Source organism: Seriola aureovittata, chromosome 5 (genome assembly GCF_021018895.1).
Source record: "Seriola aureovittata isolate HTS-2021-v1 ecotype China chromosome 5, ASM2101889v1, whole genome shotgun sequence".
Lineage (NCBI taxonomy): Eukaryota > Metazoa > Chordata > Actinopteri > Carangiformes > Carangidae > Seriola > Seriola aureovittata.
In genome coordinates, this window is record NC_079368.1 from 30,342,356 (window position 1) to 30,352,355 (window position 10,000).

General features: G+C 43.6%; 2 protein-coding genes across 2 annotated transcripts in view; one reads left to right on the top strand and one right to left on the bottom strand.

Moving 5' to 3' along the window:
* Positions 1-3,272, top strand: part of ddx31 (DEAD (Asp-Glu-Ala-Asp) box polypeptide 31) — a 20,152-nt gene extending 16,880 nt beyond the window's left edge. Inside the window, exon 21 of the mRNA XM_056377319.1 lies at positions 2,567-3,272. Coding sequence (XP_056233294.1) covers positions 2,567-2,705 — 139 coding nt within the window. The 3' untranslated portion in view covers positions 2,706-3,272. The remainder of the gene's footprint in view (positions 1-2,566) is intronic.
* Positions 3,273-4,980: 1,708 nt separating this feature from the next.
* barhl1a (BarH-like homeobox 1a) lies at positions 4,981-9,286 on the bottom strand. Its single transcript, XM_056375874.1, has 3 exons — positions 8,697-9,286; positions 7,322-7,523; positions 4,981-5,471 (listed from the first exon to the last, which is right to left on the bottom strand). The coding sequence occupies exons 1-3, from the start codon at positions 9,061-9,063 to the stop codon at positions 5,273-5,275; spliced, it is 768 nt and encodes a 255-aa protein (XP_056231849.1). The 5' UTR covers positions 9,064-9,286; the 3' UTR covers positions 4,981-5,272.
* Between the last annotated feature and the right edge of the window lie 714 nt (positions 9,287-10,000).

Consider the following 10,000-nt stretch of genomic DNA (forward strand, 5'->3'; position numbering starts at 1 on the left):
ACGATCTTATTGGTTCATTTTTTGTGAGTTTTTGAATCTTTATAACTTTATTTAACAGACAGTTGACATGAACATGTGTGTGTCTTCCTGTTTTCTCTTTCTCTATCTTTATTCTGTATTATGCCTTGTACTCTATTTTTGATCTTTTACTGTGTGTTGCCAGGCGTCCCTCAGTGCCTTGAAAGGTGCCTATCAATAGAATTTATTATTATTATTATTATTATTATTATTATTATTACCACACGGTTCTCCGGCGGCTGCCTCAGTGTCTAGACGTTAGAGAACATGAGATCAGAGGTGGAACAGGAGCACAGAACACAGGATATTAATGTTCATCCAAATATAAGACGACACTGAGCTGCTTTATGAAGAACCACCAACAGCCAGAGACAGACGTGTGACAGGACAGATAGAGACATGAGGACAGACTGAGGGTTGTGTTATACCAGGAGCATACCTGTGTGTGTCTGTCTGTCTGTCTGTCTGTCTGTCTGTCTGTCTGTCTCTGTGTGTGTGTCTCTGTGTCTGTCTGTCTGTGTGTTAGTGTCTGTCTGTCTGTCTGCGTGTGTCTGTCTGTCTGTGTCTCTGTGTGTGTCTGTGTGTGTCTCTGTGTGTGTCTGTCTGTGTGTTAGTGTCTGTCTGTCTGTCTGTCTGTCTGTCTGTCTGTGTGTTAGTGTCTGTCTGTCTGTCTGTCTGTCTGTCTGTGTCTCTGTGTCTGTCTGTGTGTGTGTCTCTGTGTGTGTCTGTCTGTGTGTTAGTGTCTGTCTGTCTGTCTGTCTGTCTGTCTGTGTCTCTGTGTCTGTCTGTCTGTCTGTGTCTCTGTGTCTGTCTGTGTGTGTCTGTCTGTCTGTCTGTCTGTCTGTACAGTTTACAGTCTGAGTGTGATTGTGAGCACCGTAACCATCAGCCATCCAATCATGTAAACGAGTTTCAATTATCAGGAAACTCTGCGGCTCAAACATTGCACAACAACAAGTGTTATTAATGTAAAATCAGAATATTCATACACATACACAGACAGAGACACATGAAACCTCAGTTTCATCTGAATCTGAAACCCTAACCCTGAATCCTCCCATGATCCTCTCTGTCGTCATTAGTTCAGTCCCAGAGCATCTAACTGTTAGCTTCATCCACATCCCATTTCACATTTCATCGGATCATTTTAACAAAACGCTCTGCAAACGCCTGTACTTCCTTAAGAAGCCTCCTGTCTTATGATTGGCTGAACATCCAGAAGCTGACTGTCAGGACCACACACTGTAAATAAAGAGGGACGTCGCCTCTGTGACGTCCCCCACAGGTTTCTAAAGCTCAGAGTGAGCTGCTCCACTGTCGCCATCTTGGCAGTGTCTGACTCCGCCCCCTAACTCCCAGTTAATCCAAATATAGTCAAAGAGGAGGGGTGTTTGTGGAGCTGAGACTTCAATGCATACGCTCACCCACCTGTCACTCAAAGAGGCCACGCCCTCAATCCTCCATAACTTCAGTCCTTATTAAAATGTAAACAGGTGAGTTATATAAACAGGTGAGTTATATAAACAGGTGAATTATATAAACAGGTGAGTTATATAAACAGGTGTCATGAAGGAGGAAATTATCTCTAGAGACCAAAACAGTTTTTGTACCAGGCTGTAAACATGTTTATTTCTGCTGTAAAGTTGGACAGTTTAACATGGGAGTCTCTGGGGACTGACTCACTGTTGGAGCCAGACTCTAGTGGTCGTTAGAGGAACTGCAGCTTCATGTTTCAGTCTGGAGGTTGATGATTGGTCACTAGAGACTAGAACTCAGTAACAGAACAGAATTGATTGCAAATGGAAACTAGTCAGATCCTGTTGGGGCCTGAATCTGATCCAGGATCAGTCTGTGTTCAGTGTTTGTGTGACAGAAGCCAAACCACTTTCCAGTACGGTGGCTGACGAGGGCAGAAACATGAACAACCAACACTCTGTATCTCCAGACAGCACAGTGTCAGAGCTCCAGGCCTCTAGGGGGGGCTCTAAGAGGAACACCCAGAGACTGGATATAAGCTAACGCTAATGCTAACTCGACGTTTTCTGTTGTAAAAACTACGACCAACCAAAACACAAACCTTTTTATGTTGCCTCCTCTTTCTCTCAAATGTCAAAGGTCAGGTCGTAGGTCTCGAAGTTCAAGTTGCTCCTCTTAGAGCTCCCCCTAGAGGCCTGGAGCTTTTGTGTTTGCAGCGTATTTTTATTTTACTTCCTGCAGCCGTCTCTGTATTTGTTTTGTTTGGCCTTGTCGGCCACCGTAGTGCAGTGAACCAGGTGTGTGTGCGTGTGTGCTCCTGCTCAGGTAGAGTTTTGAATCCTTGAGCCTGAAGAAGCAGAAACATGAAGCTTTGATTCTCGTCTGAGAGGGTTTTGTTTTTACCTGTTCCTAAGGATTCTGTTTTTATCTTGTTCATTATCACCTGGTCACCTGGTCATGTGACATGTTGTGACAAGAATATTATATGGGCCAGTAGGACCCGGGTCCAGAATGAGACCAGGACCAGCACCACATTACAGTGACAGTAACCTCGGTGTTCTCTCCTCCTCAGGTTCAGTCCCGGTCAGAGGGAGGTCAGTCTGTTCCGCTCCGAGTTCTCCAGCGGGTTGGAGGGAGGTGGCGCCAAGAAGAAGAAGAAGAAGAAGAAGACGACGACATTTGGTCAGTCAGGAGAGGAAGAGGAGGAGTAATGAGGAAGAGGGGGAGCAGCTGACTGACGCTTCCTCACTGTCACAGAGACACAGGCTGTGTCACCTGAGCGTTCAGTGTTCAGGTGTCCAGACATTAAACTGTGAGCAGTTTGACACTGTGAAAGTATCAAAGCCTCAGTCCACAGAGAAATGCACACAGCCTGTATTCAGAAACTGAGCCTTAAAACCAGCCGTCAGGACTTCTGGAACTTTGTGATGTCACAACAAAGCAGTCACCAAGCCCCGCCCACCTGGACCCACCATCCAAACCTTGCAGGATTTGGTTTCTCTTAGTGTTTTTATTGGATCACTATGAATATCACTCAGTAATACTTCAGTATTAGTGTATTATTACTGCAGCTCAGTACTGTCGTACTGCAGTATTACTTTGGAACTACATTTTGTGAACCAATGAACTACCGTATCCCTCCACAGATCACCTGTTGAAGTGTAGTAGAACTTGTGCGTAGGAATACGGTTGTTCATCGGTTCACAGAATGTATTTCCAAAGTAAAGGTCTGTTTCAAAGTGGTGAATATCTTCAAAATAAAGCTTCAACTGATATTAGTTTGATATACTGATATTCTTTTTTTTTTTACCTCTGACACCGCCCACAGCAGCTCGTCACTGCCTGTAGATCAGAACCTCACATACCTCACCTCAGATCACCTGAGTCCAGGTGAGTCCTGCTCTCTCAGTTCTGTCATGTGGGAATCAAACAACAGCAACAAAACAAAAATAAACAAAGATAAATAAATAAATAAACTGGAGAGAACTTTAAAAGTTGAGGCCACACTGAGACCTGCACAAATAAAAGCCTGTTTTCTATTAGAGCAGCTGCTGTCTGCACACACACACACACACACACACACACACACACACACACACACACGCACGCACGCACACGCACACACGCACTCACACTCACACTCACACTCACACTCACACACACACACATGCACACACACTCACACACACACATGCACGCACACACGCACTCACACGCACACACACACACACGCACGCACGCACACACGCACGCACGCACGCACCTACACGCACACACGCACTCACACTCACACTCTCACACACACACACACGCTGCAGCACACACACACACACACACACACGCTGCAGCACTCACACACACACACACACCACACACACACACACACACACGCTGCAGCACTCACACACACTCACACACACACACACACACACACACACACACACCACACACACACACACACACACGCTGCAGCACTCACACACACTCACACACACACACACACGCTGCAGCACTCACACACACACACACACACACAACACACACACACACACACACACACACACACACGCTGCAGCACTCACACTCACACACACACACACACACACACACACACACACACACACGCTGCAGCACTCACACACACACACACACACACACACACACACACACACACACGCTGCAGCACTTAAGGACACATTCAGGGTCTGGTCATTCTGATGTGTAATCGCTGCCTTTTAACAGCATTAATATTTCACCCTCTTTAATATTTCATCAGCTGATTGCTCTGTAACGTCTGATCCTGAATTAAACGTCCTGTCATCTGATTGGACGACAAGCGGCTGAACAGGAAGCTGAGACATTTAGTCATTGGACAAAAAATCAAAGAGCAGCTGGTGAAGTTTCTGTTTAACATCTTTATAAACTGAACATCTGTAAATGAAACGACCCGCTCGAGATCAGAGACCTGGAGTAAGATTCGTCTAAGGCAAAACCACCATCAGTCTGACCAAGTCAAGTCCTGAAGACTAGTACAGGTCAAAAGCACCATCAGTTCAAGTCTAGACCAAGTCCAGTCCTGTGATCCAGTCTAGGATAAAAACCTAACAAGATGGAAACGAATCCCTGAAAACTCCTGGAACCAGGACTTAGTCTTAGACCACGGCGTCTGCCCGCATCCTGAACCTGTTCAGACCCATCAGTGTTTGTTTAGTCCTGACCTTACTGTGAGAGACTGAAGGACGCCGCCACTCGTTAACCCTGAGATGGCATCGCTCAAAAGCTAGAGCGGGTCGTCAAGGAACCGAAGGATTCCTGGTTCGATCCCCCGGCTCCACCAGGAACTGTAAAGTCCCCTCGAGCAAGACGCTGTCAAGACCGTCGTGTGCAGTTAAAGGAGACTGAAGTACAGACAGAACAAGAACACAACAGGAACATGAAGAGTTCTCTACGTTTATTGAAAATGTAAAAAATGAAATCAAACGACTACAGATGCGTTTTTATCAAAACATCTCAACTCCAGTCTCCTCCCATCTGAACGTCTGTCACATCATGATGGACGACATCCAAGCTCTGGACCTGTTGGTTTGATGTCCTGTTCTCCGGTTTCTGTTGTTGTGATGTCATATGTCCTCGACCAATCACAATCAACAGCTCTGAAAGAACCTGAACTCGGATTCAGTATCAGCTCCTGAGCCAGAGTCCGGTTCCAGGATCTCGTCCCTGAGCCGAGCGGAGAAACAAAGCCAGAACCAGAGACGGTGGAAAGGGGGCGCTGGTGTCAGCGGGGGTGTGGTTCAGTGTGGGTCAGGATGTGGGGCAGCAGGGGCGGGGCTGAGTGCTGGTGGGTGTGGCTTCTGTACAGGTATAGGTCCAGTGTGGGCGGGGCAGGCGGGTACAGGTAGTGTGTGGGCAGGAACATCCTGCCGGCCTCAGCCAGCAGCTCCAGACCAACAGCTGACTGACGCTTCCACTTGGTCCTGACAGAGGAAGCACACAGGTGAGTGCAGTGTCAACAGGAAGTAACGACCGTACCTGCAGGTAAACACCTCATCTTGTTTGTTCTTTATTAGTTTGAATTGATTAGAATATGTACTTAAATAAATACAAACTTCTTAAAAAGCAAAATCTTTCTAAACGTTCGTCAGACTCATTCAGTCCTCCAGCCAATCACAGTGCAGGATTCTCTGTGGGCGGGGACCAATGAAAATAAATCAATAAATAAAAAATCAGCGCGCGAGGCCCTCTCTCCTGCTGCACTAAAAGCTCCAGATTTGTTTCTGCATTAATTATTGATCGTTAATTACAACACACATTGTTGAATTATTGATCACAGTGTTAATTATTAATCAGAGCTTGTCTCACATGTGTGTCTGCAGTGATACTGAAGCCAGACACACAAACACACGTTCAGTCAAAAATACGTGAATCACGTCTTTATCGTGTCAAAACCTTTACTTTTGTCTCCTGATGGTGTTTTACGTCTGTTACACACCAATGTTACACAATAATGCTACACAAAGAGACACAAAACAACCACAAAGAGACACAAAACAACCACAAAGAGACACAAAACAACCACAAAGATACAAAACAACCACAAAGAGACACAAAACAACCACAAAGAGACACAAAACAACCACAAAGAGACACAAAACAACCACAAAGATACAAAACAACCACAAAGAGACACAAAACAACCACAAAGAGACACAAAACAACCACAAAGAGACAAAACAACCACAAAGAGACACAAAACAACCACAAAGACACACAAAACAACTACAAACACAAAACAACCACAAAGACACAAAACAACCACAAAGAGACACAAAACAACCACAAAGACACAAAACAACCACAAAGATACAAAACAACCACAAAGAGACACAAAACAACCACAAAGAGACAAAACAACCACAAAGAGACACAAAACAACCACAAAGAGACACAAAACAACCACAAAGACACAAAACAACCACAAAGATACAAAACAACCACAAAGAGACACAAAACAACCACAAAGATACAAAACAACTACAAAGACACAAAAAACCACAAACACAAAACAACTACAAAGACACAAAAAACCACAAAGATACAAAACAACCACAAAGAGACACAAAACAACCACAAAGAGACACAAAACAACCACAAAGACACACAAAACAACTACAAACACAAAACAACCACAAAGAGACACAAAACAACCACAAAGACACAAAACAACCACAAAGAGACACAAAACAACCACAAAGAGACACAAAACAACCACAAAGACACAAAACAACCACAAAGATACAAAACAACCACAAAGAGACACAAAACAACCACAAAGATACAAAACAACTACAAAGACACAAAAAACCACAAACACAAAACAACTACAAAGACACAAAAAAACCACAAAGATACAAAACAACCACAAAGAGACACAAAACAACCACAAAGAGACACAAAACAACCACAAAGACACAAAACAACCACAAAGATACAAAACAACCACAAAGACACAAAACAACCACAAAGATACAAAACAACTACAAAGACACAAAAAAAACACAAACACAAAACAACCACAAAGATACAAAACAACTACAAAGACACAAAAAAACCACAAAGACACACAAAACAACCACAAAGACACAAAACAACCACAAAGACACAAAACAACCACAAAGACACAAAACAACCACAAAGATACAAAACAACTACAAAGAGACACTAAAGAGCAGCAGCATGATCATTGTAGTTTTGTGGTTGTCTTGTGTCTCTGAGTCTGGAGGTCTCGCTCCTATGAACTCCTGTGGTCGGGCCTGTGTGGGGTTACCTCCTGTTCTGGTACCAGGTCTTCACCTGGGTGTCACTGAGTTGCAGTGAAGCCGCCAGCTCCATCCGGTCCTGGACGCTCAGGTATTTCTGCTTCTGGAAGCTTCTCTCCAGCCGCGACAGCTGCTGGTCGCTGAACGCCGTCCGAGCTTTACGAGGCTTCTTCAGGCGGCCCGCGGCGGGGTCTGAGGTCCCGCCGCGCACTGAGTGATTGACAGGTGGAAATGACATCATGACAGCATTAATTGATCAGACTGGATTTATTCTAATGCAATTGAAGCTTCTGTTAAAACAACCAGATGATGAACATGGAGATGAAGATCATCACTGATGAAGGACTTTAAACTGGATTAAAGAGATTTACATGAAGCACAGACCTGGTGTTAACTGGTTAAACTGGTTTGTCATACTGTTGTGTTTTATTTTCTCTGACATGTATGAATACATGAATCCGATCAAATTCAGAGAAAACTGATATTTATAATCAATGAGCAGCTCTGATGTTTCTGTCCTTAATTATCTCCTTTATTAAAACCATCAAAGGCTCCAATAAAAAAAACATTTATTCATTTTATTTTTAAAGCAGCAGTTACATATTACATCTTATTATAGTTATTATTACACTTTATTTTTTATTATTTCACTTTATTTTTATTATTACACTTTATTATTACACTTTTTTTTATAATTTCACTTGATTTGTATTATTTAACTTTATTTCTTATTATTACACTTGTTATTATGACAGAAAGAAGAACATCTATCAAATAAATTCTGAATCTTATTTTTTATTTGTCGGTTTGTCCGTCACCTGGTTTGACTTTTATCAAACATGTTTATTGAGCCACAGAAAGTTGTTCACAGGAAACTGTCAGTAAGAGAGAATTATAGAATGATATTCATGTACATTCAGGAATAAAAGATTTGAACATTATCCAAAAAAAACAATTGAAAAAGAAAATAAGTGAGTGAAAAAAATAGTTAAAAGATTTCACTGAATGAAAATTGACAAAAATAAATGTAAGTGATAAATAATAAATAAAGGAGAAAAGATGAATCTAAAACAACCTTTATCTTCCTCTTATAACAAATCTGTTTCCCTCTCAACCATTTACTCATTAATGAGAAAGAAACAGAGTAAGCGTGGTTTTAATGTAATTTAAAACTTCTCATAGAAACAAACCAGGGCAGAGGTTTCATTTACTTCTGGTTCTGTCAAATTAAAGGTAAGTCAGTTTCACAGGTTTCTTTTTTTATTTCACGTTAAAACTGAATAAACCAACTTTTCTCTTAATTTTTAATTTAATTTTTATTTAATTTAATATTTAATTTTATTTTATTTATTACAAAATAATATTATTTTATTTTTCTCCTACCTCTGGACTCACTGTCAGAACAGGAGCTGCTCAGACTTTTATCCTGGTAGTCTCCATCCTGTCGGGACTGAAATGTCTCGGCTTCTAGTTCAGCCTGTCCCGGGTCAGAGAAAGACCGACAGTCCGCTAAGATGTCCCGGATCAGGAAGGAGGAGCTGACGGAGCGGGGCTGCGGCTGACCGGCCAGCAGAGGAGACTCCAGCCGGGGAACGGGCTCTCTCCGCGGGGAAGGAGGTGCCGAGCAGCCGCTGCTGCTGCCCGGGCTGAGCTCCGGGGGGTCTGTCCGGGAGAGGAGCGCGCCGGGCGGCCTGAGGGAGAGCAGGGAGTCGATGCGGAACCTGGAGCAGCTGGAGGCAGAAACCTCCATCTCCAGCCGGACTCAGAGTCTTCAGTCCCCGGGTCAGAGACAGTAAAAGTCCAGCTGCAGAGTTTCATCTATTTCCTCAGTTTAAAAAATCCAGAATCCAATTAAGAAAAAATTAAAAAGTGATTAACTCCTGGTGATGATTATTGATCCAGATGGAAAATGAATCGATCGATCAGCAGCTGATTTCAGCACCACGGACAGAGACAGAGAGAGAGAGAGAGAGAGAGAGAGAGGTTTGTTAAAATGAAGAAAAAAGGACGTAAAGATTAAACTCTGCTCCTCCTCCAGCTGATGGTGTGTGTGTGTCTGTGTGTGTGTGTGTGTGTGTGTGTGTGTCTGTGTGTGTGTCTGTGTGTGTGTCTGTGTGTGTGTGTGTCTGTGTGTGTGTGTGTGTCTGTGTGTGTGTCTGTGTGTGTGTCTGTGTCTGTGTGTGTCTGTGTCTGTGTGTGTGTGTGTGTTTCTGTGTCTGTGTGTGTGTGTGTGTGTCTGTCTGTCTGTGTGTGTGTGTGTGTGTGTCTGTGTGTGTGTGTGTGTGTGTGTCTGTCTGTCTGTGTGTGTGTCTGTGTGTGTGTCTGTGTGTGTGTGTGTCTGTGTGTGTGTGTGTGTCTGTGTGTGTGTCTGTGTGTGTGTCTGTGTGTGTGTGTGTCTGTGTCTGTGTGTGTGTGTGTGTGTCTGTGTCTGTGTGTGTGTCTGTGTCTGTCTGTGTGTGTGTCTGTGTCTGTGTGTGTGTTTGTCAGTGTGTGAGTGTGTTTGTGTGTGTCTGTGTGTGTCTGTGTGTGAGTGTGTGTCTGTGTGTGTGTGTGAGTGTGTGTCTGTGTGTGTCTGTGTGTGAGTGTGTGAGTGTGTGTTTGTCTGTGTGTGTGTGTGTGTGTGAGTGTGTGTCTGTGTGTGTCTGTGTGTGAGTGTGTGAGTGTGTGTGTGTGTTTGTCTGTGTGTG